We start from the raw sequence: 23,680 nt of genomic DNA, 5'->3' as shown, positions 1-23,680 counted from the left end.
TTTGTTTGTTATGACAAAACTCTATCACTATATATATATATTTTTATCTAACTATTATCGAGTTATCTATTCTCTTATTTTTATATGTCTTCCATCGTTGTTAAATCACAATAATACATGTCATTATTATTCAACTACATATGACTACTATTATCACGACACCACATTTAACACCTTCTCCTTTGGTTTCTTCCGGAATCACTTGGTTCCAAATTATATACGTACAAATACAAAAGGTTCCACACAATAATGTACTACATGGATTAAAAAAATAATATCACTGTTAATAAGTATTTGTTAAAATAATACTAGTATACAATACATTATGCTTTGTCTTTTTATTTATAAAGTTAAAATAATAATAAGCATATAATAAAAGTCTCTTTCTATAGGTATGAGTGTTTTTAACCCCACAAAATTTTAACTCATGCATATCGAAAAGAAAGATTCTTGTATGCCTATTAAACACTACTGCTACTCTCTCACTAAAACAAAGAACTAATAAACTGAACAAACAAAACAAAAAAACTTCTATTTTTCACGCGTTGAAGATTCTTGCTTTGTTTCTTCTCTTTACACGACCACTGATATGTGTCGGTGACTGCAAGAATCTGTTCTTTTTTCCCTCTGATTTATCGATATGTTTCAGTCTTAATGTTTAAAGAACAAAAGTGTTGAAGCTTTTGAAATTTAAGGTACTACTCTGCTATCTAGCTTGTTCTCAAGATTACTCTGTTTCGTTTTTGTTTTTTGTACTGTTGGGTTTTCTGTTCCCAATCACAAAAGTTCTAAAGTTGAAGTGACTCGTCTCTGTTTCTTGTTTTTTTCTATGGCAGCTGGTTCATCAAATACTCAGATCTTATCTGATAAATTTAGTTGAAACCTGACAAATGGGTTTCTTGAAATTCATCTTCTTGTTATCTCTCCTATGGAGTTTCTACAGTTTAGGCTTATCTCAGCTACAAGCTTCACAAGCACAAGTTCTGCTTCAGCTGAAAAAACACTTGGAATACCCACAACAGCTAGAATCTTGGTATGATCACAAGACCAGTTTCTGCTATTTACAAGCAACACCATCGATGAACATCACTTGTTTCTCTAATTCAGTCTCAGAGCTCAACATCTTCGGTGATAAATCATCAGAAAAAGCTAAAAGCTTTCAGGGTTTTCCTATCTCGAATGTCACTTTATCTGATAGGTTCTCAATTGAATCATTTGTCACTACACTGTCAAGGCTAAAATCTCTTAAGGTTCTCACTCTGGCTTCTCTAGGGATTTGGGGTCATCTCCCTGATAAACTTCATCGTTTATCTTCACTTGAGTATTTGGATTTGAGCAATAACTTTCTGTTTGGATCAGTACCACCCAAGCTGTCTACAATGGTAAAGCTTGAAACTTTCAGGTTTGATCATAACTTCTTCAATGGCACATTACCTAGCTGGTTTGTTTCGTATTGGTATCTCAAAGTTCTTAGCTTTAAGAGTAATAAGCTATCAGGAGAGCTGCATCCTTCATTACTCTCGTTGTCCACAATCGAGTATATCGATCTGAGGGAGAACTCTCTGAGTGGTTCACTTCCGGGTGATCTGAAATGTGGGAGCAAACTCTGGTTTATCGACATTTCCGACAACAAGTTAACGGGAAAACTTCCTCGTTGCTTAAGCAGCAAGAAAGATTTGACGCTGAGATTCAATGGCAACTGTTTATCTCTACAGAAGCAGCAGCACCCACAGACTTTTTGTGTTAAAGAAGTTCGCGCAGAGGAAGAAGCTGAAGCTGTGGCAGAGGCTGAAAATGGATCAGGACAAAGAAAATGGAAGACAGGAGCTATAGTGGGTTTGATAGTTGGTATATCCATGGCGATATTGGTTCTAATCTGCTGTGTATTCATCTTGCTTAGAAGAAAAGGAGGAAGAAAGAACCATTTGAACCATAAGACAGTCCATGATAATCATCCATCTATTGGATTTTCCTCTGAGATACTCTCAAACGCAAGTAAGGTTTATTCTTCCCTTTAAAACTCGCAATTCTCAAATATTGTGAAAAAGATTTTGACTTATGATACTTTTTTGTTTTGATTATGATTGTGATTAGGGTACGTTTCTGAAACATCCAAGGTTGGTTCAGAGGATTTACCGGTATGTAGGCAGTTTAGCTTAGAAGAGCTGGTCAAAGCTACAAGGAACTTTGATAAGACTATGATACTTGGTGAAAGCTCATTATATGGCACGGTAAAGTTTCATAGAAACCATTTTTCTTTTCAGCATCATTAACCTTGTTTAGATAGATTCTGAGATTTGCTTCATATATCATTTTCAGCTTTACAAAGGAAATCTTGAGAATGGAACAAAAGTGGCTATAAGATGCTTACCTTCATCGAAGAAATACTCGATAAGAAATCTAAAACTGCGGTTGGATTTGCTTGCAAAGCTTAGACATCCGAATCTTGTTTGCTTGTTGGGTCATTGCATAGATTGTGGAGGGAAAGATGATTACAGTGTCGAAAAAGTCTTCTTGATTTATGAATACATTCCAAATGGAAACTTTCAATCTTGTCTCTCAGGTTCAATCTTGTTCAAAAACTCAAATCTTTTCGATTCAAAGTATTGACATTTCTGAAAAAAACTAAAACGCATTTTGCATGTTTTCGACTTTTGCGCAGATGATAGTTCTGGTAAGGCTATGAATTGGTCAGAGAGGCTAAATGTTCTCACAGGTGTTGCAAAGGCTGTACATTTTCTTCACACTGGAGTTATTCCTGGATTCTTCAGCAATAGACTCAAGACTAACAATGTCTTGCTTAACCAACACCGATTTGCGAAGCTGAGTGATTATGGTTTGTCCATTGTCTCTGAAGCAACCAGACATAACACAGTTAAGCCCGTTTCTTTAATGTTCTGTTTTTGTTTGAAGTTTCCATTTATTCTGTTATATCGTGTCCTAAACTGAAACTTAAACTAAGACGACAAATGTTTGTACCTAAATTTAACATTGTTTTCAAAAGTTATCAAAGCGTTTTTTCAAAGTTATCAAAGCGTTTTGATGGACTTATAGGGGAGTCCAGTGATTCTGATCAAACACTGATCATTCTCAAAGTAACATTTTTTCAATCAGGAAATCGCAAAATCATGGCAAATGTCAAGGCTAGAAGATGATGTTTACAGCTTTGGATTGATTCTTCTACAATCAATCGTTGGACCATCTGTCTCTGCAAGAGAAGAAGCATTTCTACGGGATGAACTGGTACGTTTTCGCTAAGATTGCAGTCACAAAACCAGATTTGATCTTTCTGCTAATTAAAAAAGTTTTTTTTTAATCTAGGCATCGTTGGAGAGCGAGGAAGGGAGGAGAAGAATGGTGAATCCGACAGTGCAAGCCACTTGTCGAAACGGATCTTTAGTAAGAGTGATAACTCTGATGAACAAATGTGTTTCGCCAGAATCTTTAAGCCGACCGTCCTTCGAAGATATTTTGTGGAATTTGCAATATGCTTCTCAGTTGCAAGCTGCTGCAGATGGTGACCAATGTTAATATTATTGTTCATACCTTTCTTCACTTTTTAGAAAAAAATCAAATTGAAAAGAACTTTTGTATGCTTTAACGATTCGGGTATTGTGTTGTGTGTCTGAAAAAGGTCCCCTATTATTTATGTAACCATTGAAAAAGGAAATAAATAACATTAACTCTTAATTGAATCCTAAAAGTTTTGTTATATGGACGGACAGTCAGAGAGATCTTCATGAGTGGCAGTTAATGTAAATTAATGTGAGTTTAAGGGTTTCTTTAATAAAAGAGACCCGAGTTTTCGAAACCCGACCCGGTCACTGTTATATCCTTTTGACTTATGAGAAGCAAAACCCTTTTCCAGAAAACGAAGACTTTTGAGCTAATTGAGCTAAACTAGATCAGCTATGGCGACCGGCGGTGCTGCGGCGGACTTGGAAGATGTTCAGACGGTTGATCTCATGTCGGAGCTCCTCCGTCGTTTGAAATGTGCACAGAAGCCCGACAAGCGCCTCATCTTCATCGGTAATCTTACTGATACAATCCTTTTGTTTTTTTCTCGGGTACGACTAAATTTGCTCTTGCTTCGTTGTAGCAATGGTAGATCCAGAACTTTCGTTGTTATCTGTGGAGAATGATAACTTTGTTTATTGTGAAATTCGAAACTTTTGGGAGGGTAAAATTAGATCTGAGTGATTGTATCAGTGAGCATGAACTCGAGTTATATTTCATATTGTTGGAATTGTTAGAGATTCGTCTCAATTGGGTCTGCTTGAGTTTAAGAGCTGAGACTTTGCAGATCTACAATTCCACTATTTCAGACTGAGTTTAAAAAAAACATGGCATTGTGAAATTTAGGGACTCTTGTGCTTTGTTCTGAAGGTGGGAATCAAGGTGCAGATTATAGCACCTATGTGATTGGTTAAATGGAATGTTGAGAATGCTTTGTTATTGTGAATTTTGCAGGACCTCCAGGGTCAGGGAAAGGTACTCAGTCTCCAGTCGTGAAGGATGAGTATTGCTTGTGTCACTTATCCACTGGAGATATGTTAAGAGCTGCTGTTGCTTCTAAAACCCCTCTTGGAGTGAAGGCGAAAGAAGCTATGGAAAAAGTCAGCTCCTTTTATCTTTCTTTCAGATATATTCTATTTGCTATTCGTTCCCTTTTTTTTTAGTGAGGTTGCTTATTAGATAGTTATTCTTTGTGATTGTTTTTTTTTCCAGGGAGAGCTTGTCTCTGATGATTTGGTTGTTGGTATAATTGATGAAGCCATGAACAAGCCAAAATGTCAAAAAGGATTTATCCTTGATGGGTTTCCCAGAACTGTTACTCAGGCAGAGAAGGTGCTGCTGCCCAATACAAAACTCACCTTTTGCTTTTGCTCTTTTGGTTTCTATTGTAACCAACTCCTAACTATGGTGGTTTATCTTTTGTTTTCAGCTCGATGAGATGCTTAAGAGGCGAGGAACTGAAATCGACAAAGTTCTTAACTTTGCCATTGATGACTCAATCTTGGAGGAAAGAATAACAGGGCGATGGATCCACCCATCAAGTGGCAGGAGTTACCACACAAAATTCGCACCTCCCAAAACCCCTGGAGTTGATGATGTAAGACTTACAATAACTCTAGATATCTTTCATCTGGTTATTCAGACCCCCTCCCAAACTTTTGTTAACCAACTGCTTCTCTTCATTATTTGCTACTGAAGGTTACCGGGGAGCCTCTGATCCAACGCAAAGATGATAACGCTGAAGTTCTGAGGTCGAGGCTTGCAGCTTTTCACAGTCAAACTGAACCGGTACTATTTCCTACTTCATGCATCTCCATGCGTATTAAAATGGAAAGCTGTATCTTTTGCAATCATGTTCATGTTCTTTCCCTTGCTCACAGGTGATTGATTACTACGCAAAGAAGGCTGTTCTCACAAACATCCATGCCGAGAAGCCTCCCCAAGAAGTTACATCAGAGGTTAAAAAAGCATTGTCTTCATGATCTAAGACTCTTCAAGCAAATCATCTCCTCTGGTTAGAATCCATTCTTTTCCTTACTACAAGAGAGAGACACATCTATATATCCACTCATCTGCGGAATGACAGTTTTTTTTTTTTTTTTTTCTAGTCCTTGCATTTGCCTTTTCGACTAATATTCAAAATCTGGAGAAGAATTTTTACTTCTGAATATTATCTGTTGTCTCCTGTCTGAGATGGGAGTTTTTTTCCGGGCATTTTCGCAGTCTCTTTTACAAAATAAGTAATTTGTCTAGACGTTTTTCTACTCGGAATCTGATATTTATAAGAGCTGGTACTTCAACAATTTGTAAATAGAAGATGAGCTAATCAACATACCGGACTGCGCTAATTTGGAACCAACTCGCAGCTTAAAACTCCCCACTTGTAAATTGATAATAACTTTTTACTCTAAGCTTGTAAAGTTGTCGAGACGACAGAATCAATGAATTGGTTTGAACTTTAAACGGTAAATTAGTATTAAGATAGAACTAAGGTCTTTATTTATGATAAAATAACAAATACAGGGAGCAATTTGAAAGAACTACAAAATACTCGATTCGTTAGTACTGGCTTTTTTTTTATTTTCCCGGGAAAACAAGAATCAGAAGTCTCTGTGTAACTGAATCGCTCTCTCTCCCCCTTTGCACAGTGAAGGACGATCGAAGGAGCTGCTTCAATGGCGAAATCTATGAGAACTATCAAAAACCCATTCTTCACTTCACATCCGCCATCTCCATTCTTCCATTTCTCTCTCCTCTTCTTCACTCCCCCGAAGAAATCAAGTCCCCGATACCTAAACCACCATCACCAAACTCGATGCCCTGCTCCACAGTTCTTCCTTCTTCTCATCGCACTTTCTCTTCTTTTCTCGGGAGTTTCATTCCTCACATCTTCCTTAGACCCTGGGTCGTCAACTTGCGTCTCCACATCTTCCACTTCCTCTCTCAAATTCTTCATCTCCGACGTCGACCACCGTCAGATCTTAACTTCCCTCGCCGTCTCCAGCGCTCCCACACTGATTCCGTTACCGGTTAGAGGAGGACATTCCGGGAATATGACGGAGGAAGAGAGAGAGTTTTGGAAACAGCCCAATGGTGAAGGATACGAGCCTTGTTTGGATTTTAGTTTGGGTTACAGGAAGAAGTCGGCTAGAGTTTCTAAAGAGAAGAAACGATTCCTTGTTGTCGTTGTCTCTGGTGGTCTTAATCAACAACGGAATCAAATCGTTGATGCTGTTGTAATCGCCATGATTCTTGAAGCTGCTCTTGTTGTTCCTGTTTTGCAGGTGAATCGAGTCTGGGGAGACGAAAGGTAAAACAAAAACAGAGGAAAAGTTTTCATCTTTTTTTTGTTTGGGGGGCTGTTTTGACTCGCGTTACTGATTCAATAGCTTCTGTTTTTCTCAGTGAGTTCTCAGATATTTTCGATGTAGAGCATTTCAAGAAGACGCTGAGAGCTGATGTGCGTATTGTTTCTTCTCTACCTTCAACGCATCTTATGTCTAGACAAATAATTGAGAATCAGATTCCTTGGGATGTCTCTCCGGTTTGGATCCGTGCTAAATACTTCAAGCAGGTTTGATTCTGCTGTTTACTGATTTAGCTCAAGTTTATGTTTTTCTCTGACTCTTTATTTTTGGATGTCAAACTAAATGTAGTTGAATGAGGAAGGACTTTTGGTGTTGAAAGGCTTAGACTCAAGGCTAGCCAAGAACCTCCCTCCGGATCTTCAGAAACTTCGATGCAAGGTACAATTTTTTCAAACAACCCTTTAGTTTTTCAGTCTCCAAATGAGGAAAGTGATGGCTTGATTTGTTTCTCAATAGGTTGCTTTCCATGCACTGAGATTCGCAGCACCGATTGAGAATCTCGGGAACAAACTCGCAAGAAGAATGTGGATCGAAGGTCCATATATTGCTCTCCATTTAAGGCTAGAGAAAGATGTATGGGTAAGAACTGGTTGTCTGACTGGATTAGGCTCCGAATTCGATCGAATCATAGCAGAAACCCGAATGACTCAGCCTGGATACCTCACTGGTAGACTAAACATGACCTATACAGAGCGTAGACTTGCAGGGTTTTGTCCTCTCAATGCATATGAGATTGCAAGGTAACTTGAAAGGAAGAAATCGGACATAAAACTGATGTTTGACAATATGTATATATGGCTTTGATCGAAACTCAAAAGGTTGAGTCTTTTTGGATTAAAGGTTGTTGAAGGCCTTGGGAGCACCTAGGAACGCATCGATATATATTGCAGGAGGAGAGCCATTTGGTGGCTCACGAGCATTAGAGCCACTCGCTAAAGAGTTCTCTAATTTAGTGACAAAGGAAACATTGGCTCATAAAGACGAGCTCTTGCCTTACACCAATCGATCCTCAGCTTTAGCAGCTATTGATTACATTGTATCACTTAGCAGTGATGTTTTTCTTCCTTCCCATGGAGGAAACATGGCAAAAGCAATGCAGGTAAGACACACAAGAAAAATAATTTTTTGAGATTACATGGTTAATGGATTTGATTTTCTAAAGTTTGTGCAAATATCTGTTTCTTTCTTTCAGGGAAACAGAGCTTATGTGGGACACAGGAAGTTTATAATGCCTAATAAGAGACTGATGCTTCCTTTGATGGAGAATTCTTCGGTATCGGAATCTGAGTTCAGTCTTGTAACTCGGAAGCTTCACGGTAAAACTCAAGGCTATCCTGAGTCACGCAGAGGGAGGAGAGATCGTGACGTGATAGCTTATCCCGTCCCGGAGTGTATGTGCCGCCATAGAAAACACAGGGCTGCAAGTTTCTTCTAGGTCAGGTTCATCACTCCTCAAGGCAGTAAGCCAGTAACTGTCACAATACACAGGCCTGTTGGTTTCTTCTTCTAGGCATCTAGCTCAGGTTCCTTGCTCTTCAAGGCTTACACCTGTCGCAGGCATGTATCCACTCGTCGTTAGACACTTGTACATATTACTCTACAGACTACAGTAAATTTCATTCATTCTTTCATTAATGATTTAGTTGTGCGCAAAATATGATGTATCACAAATCATTGAGCTACAAGTGATAGAAAGCTGACACGTGTAAACTAGCATTATGGCTTACAGATTTTTTCCTACCTTGAAGTACATTGACCACGGATTTTTAGTGTTTTTTGGTTTTTTTTTTTTGTATTTTCTCTTTATAACAATAAAACGTGATTGGTTTAATCATTGCCACGTAATACATTAGTTTCTGTGACTTCGTAAACCATAATTGAAATAACGCTTTTCGCATGCGCGCACATTCACCGCCGACGAAAAAGAATTATCATTATCTCTAACAGCTTCGAGAATGCAGACGAAAAACGACGACAGCCGTTCGATTGACCGGAGCTCCGGGTATGATCGACGGACAGGAACTTATCACAGCCTTCGTCCTTCTCTTTCATTACCTCCTATAGATCAACCTCTCTCCACCGCCGAATTCGCGCTTTCTCTCCTCCGTAAATCCTCACCACCAGCCACCTCCGGAAAGAACATTGAAGCCTTAACCTACCTTGTTAACTCAAGCTCTGGTGATAACCTCACATATGGACAGCTTCTTCGTGGAGTTCGTTCTCTCGCTGTATCTATCCGGGAGCGATTTCCTTCCCTTTCCTCCAGAGATGTCGCTTTTATCCTCTCTCCACCTTCGTTGCACGTACCGGTGCTTTACTTGGCCTTAATGTCGATCGGTATTGTGGTTTCCCCGGCGAATCCAATTGGATCTGAATTGGAGGTGAGTCATCAAGTCGAAGTCAGCAAACCAGTAATTGCGTTCGCGACTTCGCAGACGGTGAACAAGTTGCCTTCTTCCTCGTTCCCTCTCGGAATCGTTCTAATGGACTCGCCTGAGTTTCTCTCCTGGCTAAACCGATCGGATTCTTCGTCCCTTAACCCGGTTCAGGTTCGGATCAACCAATCGGATCCTGCCGCAATCCTCTTTTCGTCCGGAACAACAGGGCGGGTCAAAGGCGTTATGCTCACTCACCGTAGCCTAATCGCCTCGACCTCCGTGTCTCACCAACGGACCCTCCAAGATCCGGTTGATTACGATCGCGTTGGACTGTTCTCGCTTCCGCTCTTCCACGTGTTTGGCTTCATGATGATGATTCGAGCCATCACTCTTGGAGAGACACTGGTGCTTCTAGGGAGATTCGAGCTTGAGGCTATGTTGAAGGCAGTAGAGAAGTATAAAGTTACTGGTATGCCTGTATCTCCGCCATTGATTGTAGCGTTGGTCAAATCGGATCTCACGAAGAAGTACGATCTTCGGTCGTTGCGTTCCCTTGGCTGCGGTGGCGCTCCGCTTGGTAAAGACGTCGCACAGAGGTTCAAACAGAAATTCCCAGACGTAGAAATTGTACAGGTGATGACACAACTAGTATAAAGCTACATACAGTACATGACTTTGCATTTTTGGTTCTTGGAATTTAGTTTGCCATCGAGATTTTGATACATTGATATTTCCGGTTCCGGTGATGTCTCACAGGGTTATGGCTTGACGGAGAGCTCGGGGCCAGCCGCCGCAACGTTTGGACCTGAAGAGACGGTCAAATATGGCTCAGTTGGTCGCATCTCTGAGAATTTGGAGGCCAAAATTGTTGATCCATCTACCGGAGAAGCCTTGCCACCGGGAAAAAACGGTGAACTCTGGCTCCGAGGACCAATCATCATGAAAGGTATATCATAAAACATATGCAAATTTGCAATGCAATAGTTGAGGAACATGCAAAGGGCTTTCCAGTACATGACTTAGCATATGAAATTAAATCGGATATCATAATTCTTCGAGTTTAATGTCTTCATCAAAATTTTGATCATTGTTGTTGTGACTTTTAAACTTGTTGGTTTACGTTTGTGTGATTTTGATGGGCGCAGGTTATGTGGGAAACGAGAAAGCGAGTGCGGAGACAGTAGATGAAGAAGGGTGGTTAAAGACTGGCGATCTCTGTTACTTTGATTCGGAAGGTTTTCTATATATTGTTGATAGACTAAAGGAGCTAATCAAATACAAGGCGTATCAGGTAAAGTAGACGAGTCACACAGAAGAAGAGAGTATTTCGATCGAGTTTAATATTAACCAAAAGCATCATCATCTTATATAGGTTCCACCAGTAGAGTTGGAGCAGATTCTTCACTCGAATCCAGATGTGGTTGATGCTGCAGTTGTTCCGTGAGTCTTTAATTTGTAACTTACTTGGAAATGTGTATTATGATATACTGACATGGCACATCAAATTCAAGGTTCCCTGACGAGGATGCAGGAGAGATTCCAATGGCTTTCATAGTGAGGAAACCAGGAAGCAGCCTCAACGAGTCCCAAGTCATTGATTTCGTAGCAAAACAAGTAATGCTCATTTCTCCATAATGTTGGTTATATTCCCTTAGTATTGTCCTTCTTAGAGTTGGATGTTTTGGTTGGTTTGCTTATGTAATTTCTCTTGTGAAGGTTGCTCCGTACAAAAAGGTAAGACGAGTTGCTTTCATAAACGTAATCCCGAAAAATCCTGCTGGCAAGATTCTGCGTCGGGAGCTTACTAAAATTGCGGTTGAGAGTAATGCGTCTAAGCTTTAAGATAACCGGACCGGTTCAGCTCTAATTGTATCGGTTCTTAGTGAATTTGGGAACAATTATACCGATTCAGACGAAATACTCTATCCTGTTTTGCTTTCAATTCGAGTTCTTCTCAAATGAGAGTAGTCAAATCTGTAATTTTTTTCATATTACCAACTCGCATGGACTCTTGAAAAATCGGTATATATAAAATTATCTAAACAATTTAGATGCATGAAAATTTTTATTAAAAAAAAACAGTTTAAGTGAAAATTGTCGGCTAAATGAACGTCATCACATAGTTTAAAATGTATACGAAGTATTGCCCACTAAATAGGAACTTCTCTCAACAAATATTGATCATCGTCTTGCAAACACTCTGCATACCAACCAAGTCTTTGCTCCCAGCTGTCTAGTGCAGAGCCGTCTCTACACTATTAAAGGCCACAACCAAACTAAAAAAAAGGCGGTTCAAAAAAAAAATTTATTTCTTATTTTTCTTTATTCCTATTTTTTATAATTTTCATTTAAGTAAAATATATATTTTTTAAATCTCAAAGTTATATACATGTATATTAATATATTATATATTCGTTTTATTAATTTTGGTTACGAAATTTGAAAAAAAAAAGACAAATTTGCTTAAAAAACGGAAAAAGAAAAATTTTGTCATATTGAAGAATCGAACTGCAGATACGGGATGCTAATGTCAATCTTATTACCACTAGGTTAGGGAACAAGTATTGAGAAAAATGACCGAAAAATGTTTAAATAATAAAGGGCCACAAGCTTATGCTTCTTGGGCATGGCCTTTGGGCCGACTCTGGTCTAGTGTCTATTACCAATCGTTTGAATTCGACCTTTGTTAAATACCCCTTTGCAGCGAAATGAGTAGACAAAAATGTCCCTTATATCATCTCGTATATGTGTTAATGTTAATGTGCATGGTCGAGTAATAGAGAACATGGAATAGAATGATTGCCACATTATCTGATTTCTCTAGGTATTATCAAACGGTGCAAAGAAGAACTATATAGAAAACAATGATACTAGGAATTAATGGAGTCTTTAAGATCGGAATAAACTAAAGAGAGGTGTACCTAGTCATGGGTTCTCCTTTCCATAACTATACAAGTGTCCCAGACAAAAATGACCAGTTTCAGCGCCCTTACTGAGGCATCGCACATTATCTTTTCTTTTATAACTTTACTGACTCTGACACCATCAGATCCACACGTGGCGACAATTCATTTATTTACTTTCCCCAATTAGGGTTCTTGGTCGTGGTTTTTGGGGTGATTCAGACCATCTTTTTCTTTGTGTCTTCGAGCCTCTCTACTTTTAGTATTTTCATATCTTTAATTTCTTGACCTGTCAGAATATGATTGGCCCAACATGCTTCAAATTCGTCGTTTATTGTTGATAGGATTTTGTACTTTTTTGTTTGTTTTGTCAACCTATAGGATTTAGTACTTAATAAATATAATTAGCTAGATAAATATTACCGTTAGTTACTTTGTCTAGTTCGTTAAATATGCCAATGAAACTGGGAAATTAGTGTTCTTAGAGTTAACAAAAAAAAAGAAATTAGTGTTCTTAGATCAATAAAACTGGCCGTCAGATGATCTATTGACAAACACAACGATGTCGCAAGGATAAATAAACTTATGTAAAATGCATCACTATACCAATTGATGAAAATTAAATTACTTCGACTAAAGTATTACAAGAAAATGAAAATCATTTCAAACAAGTTTTTTTCTTTTTTTTTGTATATAGGTTTTTCTTTACGAAAGTTTTTATATAGTTCAATTTTCGATGGTGGTTTATGTTGAAACTGTTGGCTAATGGCTAAGATAATTATATAATTTGGTATATAATCAGCTAGCAGGTGTACGTGGACTGGTGAGAATGAGAGCAAGTGTGATGATCAGTGTTTTGGTTAATTTAATAGATACGTATTAATCAATGTCTTTTAAGCCAAATATAATTGATCTGATCCAACCCTTAAAGATTATATTTGTGTGCATCATAGGCCCTTCTTCTTTTAGAAAGTATGACATGTTTTTGATAATTGCTCTCACTATCTATCCATAGCAAGGGACATAAAGTGGAACCACTCAAATCATTTATATATACATACTATTTTACTTATACTACTATATATCTTATTAATTACTCGATCGAGGGACAAGAAACGATATGACTTCCTTAATTAATTTCATCTAGTATTTGTCTTCGACGACCCCCATTCTCTCAAATGATCAAATATTGCATTTTTTGGATTACAACTATATCTATATAGTTGCTATGTAGATGTGTGTTTTTTGATAAAAAAATATTTAGAACAATAAAAGAAAAATGGAAGATGATGAGATCGAATGTTAGAGAATTAAACCTAACTCTCAAGTCTCAATATCAGTCATCAGTTTTGTCCCACTTTCACTTTGGACAATTCTAGGATAGACTAATTATGAAGCCTGAATAATTAAATAATGATATGTTTTATAGTATTAATTATAGTCAATTGATGAGCTAGTTACATGTCTCTACGTGTCCGCTTGCGTGTTACCATACAAAGTTGAAAGAAAGTACAACGCAACACAAACCCATCAGATGCCATCGCTCCTTGGAACTCCCCACCGAATCTACTTTTCTTTTTATGGTTTTGTTTTACTATATTCTAATTAGATTTTCACACTTTTGTCCATAAGTTTTCCCAATGGGGATGGAACCATGCACCACGATATGTGTTTCGTCTGTTTGCTACTACTTTTAATAGTTAATACGACTACCATAACTAGTAGATAGGCTACTGAAAATTTAGTTCCGCAGATACATGTGATTGAAATACTAACATATCATTTGTACACATGAGAAAAATAAAGCAAATATGTTTTGAAAAATAATTGGCACATAAGCTAGCTGTTCACCCATTTTGTTCCTGGCATGTATAGTCGTGAGTCATCAATATACAGTAATGACTGAATATATATCTAATGTAGTTAAAGTACCATCTCATCTTTAATTAATAATTTATGAAACGGCATTAATGTGTGTGCATATGTCTCCATGATCCTGATTTTTACAAATAAAATATAATGTCTTGTTCATATATAGCTAGTATTTTTCAAAAACTGATCTTGCATGTTTATATATTTTCCTTTCATCACATAAACGAGATGTTAGGCTGTTATATAATGTTATACACTTAGCACAAACCGCTAATTAAGAAAGTAGAAACTATATATCTATATTCAATACATCATATTTGTTTCACCTAAGATGTTTAATTTATAAGTTATATATGTTATGATTTTTTAAATTTCTTATAGAGTAATTTAAGAATTGAAGGAATTTATCGAGTTTGCACAATATATATATCATCTAATTGTATATTATATGAATAGTACATGATTATTTAATGAAAAAAGGAAAACATTGCATATATCAGGTATTTATACGCCGTTCAATGTTCATCTTTTCCTGAAAAGAGGTGACCTAACTCCATTGGCACATAATTCGTCTTTAGAGACATGAGATCATCGATATCAAGATTTGAGATCTAGAGTCACGATCACCTTTAGTTAATTAAGATTCCACTAAATTAAATTCAGAACTGGTCAATGATGAACATGAACCCTCATCTCTTGGACCATGCATGCCTAACATATCCTTTTTTTCCCCTTTCGATAAACAATATTTTAACCTAATTTTGGCATTTATTCATGATTGAATGTTTGAAACCACGAACTACTTTTAGTTTTACCTAAAGTTATTTATTTACTTAAAGGTGAACAGTTATGAAAAATGAAGTAATTCAGATGATTAATTTAAACTTTTAATGCTTTACATCCATTTGAATATATATCATCTCCTAACTTTGATTATGTATTTATTTTTGGTTCCAGTTGAGCGTGTATAAACACATTATAATTACAAATCGGCCGCATGCACTATCTCTATCTGAATCCACATGTTCAAACATTGGTTTCTTGTCCTTTTGATAAATGCAATGCACATTTACTATTTGACATATTAAATCTTATACATAGTCTTCTTTCCGATTTTAAATAATTTATGAGCAAAATATCTAATTTTCTAGGCCAAAACCAGGGAGATCGAGTAAGAAAGTAGCAACACAAGACCAAGGGACAAAGTGATTATCAACTATTCAACTACTAATATAATACCTTGATTATACCAGATTCTGTGACCATTCCTTGTGATGTATAGGCCCAATTAATTATAAAAACTAGGTTTTAACCCGCGGTACACCGCGGGACGATTGTTTTGACTAAAAAATATATATATTTAAGTTATATTTGTTAATTTTATCATCTTTTTAGTGTTTAAGATTGTGTAACTGTATTTTTGATTGTTATTTTTATTACTTAACTTGTGGGATATTCTTTTGTAACTCGTGGGACTAAAAAATTATGTTTAAGTTATATTTTTTATTTTTTTGTTTTGCTAACCCGTAAGATAACCCATAAGAAAATATAAAACTCAAACCCGTTAAATCATATTTATGTAAAATATAAACCTTGAATGTTTTATAGATTTCGAGAGAAATTTTGGTTTTTGTTTTCCAAAAACTCATTTTTAACCAATCAAGATTTTAAAATTTTGGATTCCCTAAAATTTAGTAAAATTGTTTTTGTTGTAATCTTCCATTCAAGATTTTGGATTTTTAAGTTTTAGTCATATTTATAATGGTTCCGAACCATTATCTAAAATTTTCTACCCGATGTGGGACGTTAGACATATATGTTTTTTCTTTTATCGATTGAGTAATATATGTCCGTTTTCAAAAATTCAAATTGTTACATATGCGGATTTTTTTTTGTATTTTTATTATACTTATGTTTTATGTAATAATGTAATTTTTAAAACAAATAAGATCATATAAAGATATTGGAGAGATATTCAATTTATTAGGGAGATATTTTAGGAAATTTTGTTAAATGTAATAAATATTAAATTTATTAGGGAGACATTTTAGGAAATTTTGTTAAAAGTAATAAATATTAGTTTCTAATTTTGCGATTCTGGTGTAATTTAATTACAAAATTAATCTTATAAGTTTGTTATTCATTTAAATAACAAGAATTTATTATGCAAATAATATAAAATAAAAGGTTATTTTCCAAAAGATACTTCAAAAATGTTAATATAAATATCGAATTCGATTTGGCGATTACATCATCCTAATTGAACAAATCGATGATTTAGATAACGGTAGCCTTACATAATTGTTCTGTCTGACAAAACTTGCCGATCGTGTCAAATAAATAAATATTAGCCTCGATATTACATATAGTATAACTGAGAACTTAAAAGATTTCAATAACTATATACGAAAGTTTTTTTAAACATAAATTAATGTTCATTGTTCAATAACTATATACTTTCGAAATAAAGTGATGTGAGAAACGAATAGTAAGTGGTTCATGTCTTAAAGAAAGAAAGAAAAAGAAGCATGTGCAACGGGTGGGTGATAAGCGTATTCTAGACAAAGACACGCGTAGCAACCAAACACTTGTCATCCTCAGAGTCCCTATATAAACACCTCTCTTCACTACGTACGTATTCCTCAAATTAAAAGCTCCTCCTTCTATATATTAATCACATTCATCATTCATAAAAAGATAGAGATGGACGGTAGGGGCGGTTGTTGCATAGCCAGATATGGCGGTTACGGTCTCTCCAAAGCTGATCGAATCATGCTTCGCTTTCGTCCCATTGCTCCTAAACCCGCCGGTGGTGACGGGAGAAAATATGGTTCCACCTCAACCACGAGCGGCGGGAGCTCCGATATTTCCGGTAAATCTGGTAGACGGAAGAGAAAGTATCAGAAAAATAGTTCCTGCGGTAACTCTCGGAGGTGCATTAAGAAAAAGAGATATCTCGGCGGAGACGCTGTTACTACTGAGAAACGAGTTACGTTGTCACTTTTACCAGAGGCGCCTGAGAAACAAGTTTTTCCAGATCTGAATGCTTTCCCGGTGGAGAAGCAGAAGCCAAACGGTCCATTGTGGCTGAGCTTCAACGGCGGTATTGAGATGTTAGCGCCGTACAAGACGCCGGAGATATCACCAAGGACTGTGGTCGTCTCGTCGTGTGTGACGGTTGAGCGTGTGACTGACGCTTGGATCGATGGTTACGGATTAGGGCAAACAGATGACGAGAGGAAGACGAATCTTGTGAAAGACACGTGTCCTGGTTTCATATCGGACGGTTTAGGGAGAGTCACGTGGACCAATGAGGCGTACATGAAGATGGCTAGGGAAGATATTAATATTCCGATGGAGGAAGGTGTACCGGAGATTAGTTACGATAACGATAGTTTTCACGTGATCGTACGGTTGGTGATGAAGGAGATGCCGATGCTAACGTACCCGGCGTTCACATGCAGAGTTAGATTACAGTACACGTATCAAAACCGAGAAAGAGGATCTGTCACGGTGCCTTGTGACGTTTGGAGAATGGACGGCGGAGGTTTTGCGTGGAGGCTTGACATTAAGGCAGCTTTGTGTCTGTGACGTTCTTTCAGTAGCCGTCGTACGTTGTTGGATTCACAATTAATGAACGGTCCCGATAGTATTACGCATGATCTTCGTAGAACTAAAATATAGCAAGTGCTGAACTTTGTTTGTATAATTTTCACCTTGAACATTTGTTTCTGTTTTTTTTTTCTTTCTTAGATAGGATTATTTTATATAAAATGCTTTGTTGTTTCTATGAAATGCTCAATCGCTAATATCAAGTTTATGTTTTACTTTAAACTTAACACTTAGATTTTGATAATAAAGTATCGTTGTCACCTTTTTCCACATAATTCGTTTTCATGTCATTTTAAAGTTTCTTTACAAGCCCATACACAAACATCACGTAGAAACTATAATATATTTTACGAATGGGCTCTATCATGATATACATTAATGGGCCTTAGGGATTTTTCTAAGGGCCTCAAAATAAAAAGATTCACTGGCACGTGTTATTCAAACGCTATTAACAAGGCGCGTTAAGTGGATAAAATAGTCAAAATGGTAGAGACAATGTCGGTCCAGTAGCCGTGTCTATTCCACGCGCTCCAATACCACGTGTGCATTATTTTCCCTTAGCAATTTGGAAAACTTAAGATATTTTCTCATATAATTAGATTGCGCCATATCCTTTCACAGCCGTTCGATCGAAATCTGGACGGTAGAAAATAAACATATATTCTCAGCCGTTTAGATATTGGTTGGCTGTGTAATGAACGGCTTAGATTAGATTAAAGGCAGCGAGGTGATCATCTCTCCGGATCTATAAGTAGAGAAGCAAATTGGTTCGTTATTCTCCGTAAGTCTCTCTCTCTCCTCTCACTTCTTTCGTTATTAGATTTTTTGTTTTTGTTTTGGTTGGCATTGGAAGCGATATATGGAAGCTCTGGATCTAGGGTTTTCCAAATAGATTTTGGTAGTTCTTATTCTCTACTCAGTCGAGGGTTTTTCTAGGGTTTCAACCCCCAATTGACGTTGAGGAAGATATCTTCTCAGTGACTTTGATATTGATTTTGATCGAGGGAGAAAGAAGGAACTTAGACCAATTGCGAAATTTCATTTGGGTAAGCATACGTGTGCAATTCAGAGGAATCCATCATCGGATTTGATTTGGCAATCGCATCTTTGTGATTCTTTTTTCGGCGAATTGTGGTACTGGCTCGATAGCAAGGAGGGTTGACTGTGGAAAAGGATTGATTCTCATTGTTGAAGCTATCTGCAAGAATTTTTGGACCAGAATCAATAAAAGTATACTCGCTTGAATATTTTTTTAGTTCGTTCTGTATTCTAGTTCGAGTCTTTTAAAACCAAGAATTTGATGGCTGATATTAAATAATGGGTAAAGCACGGAAACACTCTGGAGTGAAATCATCGGGATTTGTTCCTGATTACTTGCAAATGGTTGAGCCTGATGACTTTGCTTACGCAGGCAGAATTGATTCTCAGATGAAACATTCAGAGGAGTCTCCTCCATTGAAAAGGAGACGTTTTGGTTTGAATGGAGATAGCCATGGTGTTCGCAAAGAGGTTTTGTCTTTGTCAACGATGTCGACATCTGAGAGAAAGAATTTAGTTCACAAGTTGAAGATGGAGCTTCAACAGGTCAGGGACCTTAGTAAGAAGATTGCATGTTTCAGTTCAGACACTGTGCTGTTGTCACCATACAACGATATTCAAAGTTGCAGTGATGGGCCTAAGAGGATGCCACCAGAAAACTTTGCTACATTTCCTGGGTCACAGGGGAAAAAGCGTCCTCCTGTACGCAATGATAAGCAGCGGACTAAGAAAGGTCCATCTCGATTAGATGTCCCAATAAGTTCTACACTTGCTTCAGTGATGAAGGAGTGTGAAACGTTACTCAATCGTTTGTGGTCACATAAATTGGGGTGGCCATTTCGTACTCCAGTTGATCCTGTGATGTTGAATATTCCAGACTATTTCACTGTGATCAAGCATCCAATGGATCTTGGAACGATACGAAGCAGGCTGCGTAAAGGTGAATATTCCAGTCCTTTGGACTTCGCAGCAGATGTGCGTCTTACATTTTCAAATTCTATAGCTTACAATCCACCAGGAAATCGGTATCATGTTATGGCCCAAGGCATCAGTAAATATTTTGAAACGGGATGGAAAAGTATAGAGAAAAAAATACATGTGACTAAACCACCAGTCATTCCTGTAACCAGTTCTGCATCTCTAGAGTCTGAAATCCCTTTTGAAGCTGCACCATTGAGAAAGAAAGCAGTGACGATGAACGAGAGCAAATTGAGGGTGGAACCGGTTAAGTTGGTCATGACAGATGGTGAGAAGAAAAAATTAAGCCAAGATTTGATGGCAGCAGAAGAAGATATCCCACAAAACATTGTTGATCTCCTGAGAGAGCAAAGTGGAAGTAATGGTCAATCTGGAGAAGTTGAGATTGAGATAGATATAGAAACGCTTTCTGATGACATCTTGTTCATGGTTCGTAAACTCCTGGATGACTATTTAAGGGAGAAAAATAAATCATTGGAAAAGAGCGAACCTTGTGAGATGGAGGTAAATAATTTCTCTGTTTACTTTTACTATTTTTTTGTGAGCTCTAGGAAATCGTTACATTGACTTTTGGTTTAACTTTTCTGTTACAGATCGTTCATGACTCTGGGTTCAGTAATTCGCCTCCGCAGCCTAGTAAAGGTAAGTTTCTGCTGTTTAATTTGATTTCAAAAATGGTTTCCTTCAGTAATCTGATGCACTCATAATCACAGGTGATCTGCAAATTGACGAGGATGTTGACATTATTGGTGGGAATGACCCCTCTGTTTCAAGCCATCCTCCCCTTAAGATAGAAAAAGATCCTGCATGTAGAAATAATGAAAGCAGCAGTTCAAGTAGCTCTAGTAGTGAATCAGGCTCTTCATCTAGTGGTTCGTGTTTATGCGAGCCTTCTTCTATTTCCATAGAATAATATATTTTTTCCTGTTAAATAGTGCACTGATTTGTACAGTATGTAAGAATAGCTAAGATTGGAAATAAAGTATCTTTTTTGTTGGAATGATTAGTAGTGAACTCCTGAGTCTTATTTTGTTCTCTGCTCTACCATGTGTGGTCATCCTCTTGTTGTAGAGGTTATTCTAGTTAGTTTCTGTGGTTTATCCTTTATGACAAAGGAATTAAGTTCTTACACTGTGGTTTGGAAAACAATAGAATTGATTCCTTTGATTAATTTCCCCCCTTAGGAAGCTGATGTTTCTGTAATTATCTTTCAGATTCTGGTTCTTGTAGTTCCTCTGGGAGTGAAACAGATTCCATTAAAGCTTCAAAACCTACAAGTAGAGAGGTATATTTAATAGTGGAATAAATTATTTTATAGAGTCTCTGTGTTGGATATTGCTTTAATTTCTCTGCAAGATTTATGATTTAAACTCAGCAAGATTTCCATGAACTATTTGCAATCACAAAAGTGAAATTTACTACAGAAGAATAAGTATAGCCTCCTTTAATTTAGGGTAAAAAGGAACCAGGAGTTGGATTAAACAGAAAGGAGGACGATAGCAACAATGAGAAGATAGTTGTAAATGGTTAGTCTCTTTTCAATTGATGTATGCAAGTTGGAATGCTCGGATAGAGAAGTCTTCCTGAATTTCATTCGTTATTCTCTGTAGATTCTTTGAATGAATTTGGTAAACTTGGGCATGCTGGTGGGGAAAAGTCGACCGTCATGGATACACTAGCTGTCTTTCCAGATGGTAAGAAATGAAAGTTAAAGTGGTCGGAGATGGTAATAGCTGTTTATTTCCAGATCATGATTTTATCTGTCATGCTTTGATATTATAGAGGAGACTGCTCCACCTGGGATGCAAATTTCCCCAGATAAGCGTTACCGTGCGGCTTTCTTGAAGAATCGTTTTGCTGATACCATTATGAAAGCTCGAGAGAAGGCTCTTACCAAGGTTGATTTTTTAAGTTGATCTACTACATGGCTGAAATGCTTGTCTCATTGTGGAACGCCTTAATGCTTTTTGATGCATTAAATTTCAGGGTGAAAAAGGGGATCCTGAAAAATTGAGGATAGAAAGAGAGGAGTTTGAAAAACGGCTAAAAGAAGGTTGGATTTTCCATCAAGTGTGCTTATGTACCTCATAATTTCTAACTACTTCTTGGTAGAATCATATTTTCTAACTACTAATTTGCTTATTGTTAATTCTTGCGAATTTTCCTGATTAGAAAAAGTACGGTTACAAGCCGAGGCCAAAACAGTTGAGGAGGCTAGGCGAAAAGCCAAAGCAGAAGCTGTAGAAAAAGCGAGGAAGGAAAGGGAGCAAGAGAGAGAAGCTGCACGTCAAGCTTTACAAAAGGTATAAAAGATTTTTCGTATTTCTCTTCTTTTATTCAGAGTCCTATCATGGTATACAATCATGAGAATTGACTTTTCTGGTCGGTTGCAGATGGAGAAGACAGTGGAGATAAACGAAGGCATACGGTTTATGGAAGACCTTCAGATGCTTAGATCCTCAGGTGCCGAGGGTAATCAATTACCAACTTCCATGGAAGAGAAGAGTCCTAATTGTAGTGAGGATATGTTGGGTAGTTTCAAGATGGAAGGCAGCAATAATCCATTGGCACATCTAGGTCTGTATATGAAAATGGATGATGATGAGGATGAAGAAGAAGACCTGCCTCACTTAAGCCAAAGAGAAGTAGAAGACCTTCTTGTTGACAGAAGTGAAAAACAGGAACTTAGTCCTCTCAGAGAAGAGAAAGAGGAACAACTTGTTAGCGGAAATGAAGAATTGGTCAGCCATAAGGCACGTGATGAAGGGAACCGAGAAAATGAAAAACCCATCAACAACTCAAATGAAAGAGAAGAACATGTGGGGAATGTGGCAGAACAAGAAAGTGAGGTTGTTGACAAGGAAGAGCAAGAACCTGAAGTAGTCGACATGAGAGAGCAAGAAAATGAAGTTGTTGACATGGGAGTGGAAGAAGAACATTCTCTCGACAGAAGTGAAGGACGTACACTAAGTCCTCACAGAAAAGAGGGAGAGGACCAACTCGTTAGCGAAGAAGTACAAGATCATGGGAACCAAGAAGATGAAAAACCCGAGAGAGAGGAACTAGTGGGGAATGTCCTGGAGCAAGAGAGTAGCTTTGATGACAAAGCAGGGCGAGAAACTGAAGTTTTCGACATGGGAGGGCGAGAAAATGAAGTTGTTGACAAGGGAGTAGAAGAAGAACCGCCCCTTGAGAGAAGTGAACAACAAATACTTAGTTCACACAGAGAAGAGGGAGAGGACCAGCGCGTTGGTGGAAATGAAGAACTGGTAAGACAAAAGATGCAAGATAATGAGAACCAAGAATATGAAAAACCCATCAACCAAAATGCAAGAAAAGAAAAAGTGGTGAATATGTCAGAGCAAGAAAGTAGAGTTACTGAAAAGGAAGAGCAAGAAACTGAAGTTGTCGGCATGGGAGAGCAGACAAGCGAAGTTGTCGAAAAGGGGGTGGAAGAAAATGAAGTTGGTGACAAGGGAGTGCAAGAAAATGAAGTTGTGGACAATGGATGGGAAGAAACTGAAGTTGTCGACAATGGAGAGGATGATGAAACTGAAGTTGTTTACAAGGGAGAGGGTAATGAAAGTAAAGTTGTCGACAAGGTAGCAGAGCAAAAAAATTACCTTGTGGATAAGGGAGATGAAGAAACAGAAGATATGGACGTAGAAATTGATTGATAAGTCTTTTGTTCGGGTCTTGTTAAAAGCAACATGAAGAAAAGAAAAAAGTGAGGGGGATGTTGCGCGTTGATTCTTATATGTGATATGGCGTAAAATGGGATAAAGCAAGCAAAAGAAAGGGAAAGCGATAGACATCGAGAAGACTTCCATACTAACATCACTATAGAAGGGAGAGGAGAGTCTGTTTTGCCTAGTTTTAAACCTGACTCTGTTGACAATGAATCTAAATTGATGAAGAACAAAACAATTTTGCTTACAGAAAGATAATGTCTAAAAGCTTGGTTTAACATTAAAGCAGCAAATTGAGTCTATGTTGAAATTTGTAAAGTTTTTAA

At 37.5% G+C, this 23,680-nt stretch overlaps 6 protein-coding genes across 6 annotated transcripts; all 6 read left to right on the top strand.

Annotated features, from left to right (window-relative positions):
- Positions 1–480: 480 nt before the first annotated feature.
- LOC17875305 (probable inactive leucine-rich repeat receptor-like protein kinase At3g03770) lies at positions 481–3,695 on the top strand. Its single transcript, XM_006280060.2, has 7 exons — positions 481–695; positions 837–1,995; positions 2,095–2,231; positions 2,320–2,563; positions 2,663–2,874; positions 3,115–3,243; positions 3,322–3,695. The coding sequence occupies exons 2-7, from the start codon at positions 891–893 to the stop codon at positions 3,529–3,531; spliced, it is 2,037 nt and encodes a 678-aa protein (XP_006280122.1). The 5' UTR covers positions 481–695; positions 837–890; the 3' UTR covers positions 3,532–3,695.
- Positions 3,696–3,858: 163 nt separating this feature from the next.
- On the top strand, positions 3,859–5,819 carry LOC17876914 (adenylate kinase 4). Its single transcript, XM_006280934.2, has 6 exons — positions 3,859–4,029; positions 4,471–4,616; positions 4,729–4,848; positions 4,946–5,113; positions 5,215–5,304; positions 5,397–5,819. The coding sequence occupies exons 1-6, from the start codon at positions 3,912–3,914 to the stop codon at positions 5,496–5,498; spliced, it is 744 nt and encodes a 247-aa protein (XP_006280996.1). The 5' UTR covers positions 3,859–3,911; the 3' UTR covers positions 5,499–5,819.
- Positions 5,820–6,174: 355 nt separating this feature from the next.
- On the top strand, positions 6,175–8,725 carry LOC17875700 (O-fucosyltransferase 37). Its single transcript, XM_006281704.2, has 6 exons — positions 6,175–6,826; positions 6,922–7,090; positions 7,173–7,262; positions 7,341–7,624; positions 7,725–7,983; positions 8,077–8,725. The coding sequence occupies exons 1-6, from the start codon at positions 6,192–6,194 to the stop codon at positions 8,317–8,319; spliced, it is 1,680 nt and encodes a 559-aa protein (XP_006281766.1). The 5' UTR covers positions 6,175–6,191; the 3' UTR covers positions 8,320–8,725.
- A 42-nt stretch (positions 8,726–8,767) lies between these two features.
- LOC17875950 (4-coumarate--CoA ligase-like 9) lies at positions 8,768–11,316 on the top strand. The gene is made up of 6 exons (XM_006280191.2): positions 8,768–9,895; positions 10,019–10,208; positions 10,408–10,553; positions 10,635–10,702; positions 10,774–10,876; positions 10,979–11,316. The coding sequence occupies exons 1-6, from the start codon at positions 8,840–8,842 to the stop codon at positions 11,102–11,104; spliced, it is 1,689 nt and encodes a 562-aa protein (XP_006280253.1). The 5' UTR covers positions 8,768–8,839; the 3' UTR covers positions 11,105–11,316.
- Positions 11,317–16,740: 5,424 nt separating this feature from the next.
- LOC17875774 lies at positions 16,741–17,864 on the top strand. Its single transcript, XM_006282263.2, has one exon. It carries the CDS (start codon positions 16,741–16,743, stop codon positions 17,626–17,628), a length of 888 nt encoding a protein of 295 aa, XP_006282325.1. The 3' UTR covers positions 17,629–17,864.
- A 566-nt stretch (positions 17,865–18,430) lies between these two features.
- LOC17876310 (transcription factor GTE10) lies at positions 18,431–23,672 on the top strand. The gene is made up of 10 exons (XM_006282256.2): positions 18,431–20,169; positions 20,259–20,307; positions 20,379–20,537; positions 20,880–20,950; positions 21,119–21,191; positions 21,276–21,359; positions 21,448–21,563; positions 21,652–21,718; positions 21,838–21,968; positions 22,059–23,672. Exons 1-10 carry the CDS (start codon positions 18,967–18,969, stop codon positions 23,340–23,342), a joined length of 3,237 nt encoding a protein of 1,078 aa, XP_006282318.1. The 5' UTR covers positions 18,431–18,966; the 3' UTR covers positions 23,343–23,672.
- The last annotated feature ends 8 nt before the right edge of the window (positions 23,673–23,680 follow it).

Source organism: Capsella rubella, unplaced genomic scaffold (genome assembly GCF_000375325.1).
Source record: "Capsella rubella cultivar Monte Gargano unplaced genomic scaffold, Caprub1_0 scaffold_8, whole genome shotgun sequence".
NCBI classification, from domain to species: domain Eukaryota; kingdom Viridiplantae; phylum Streptophyta; class Magnoliopsida; order Brassicales; family Brassicaceae; genus Capsella; species Capsella rubella.
Note: the sequence above shows the minus strand (reverse complement) of the source record. Positions and strands in the feature narration are given on the sequence as shown.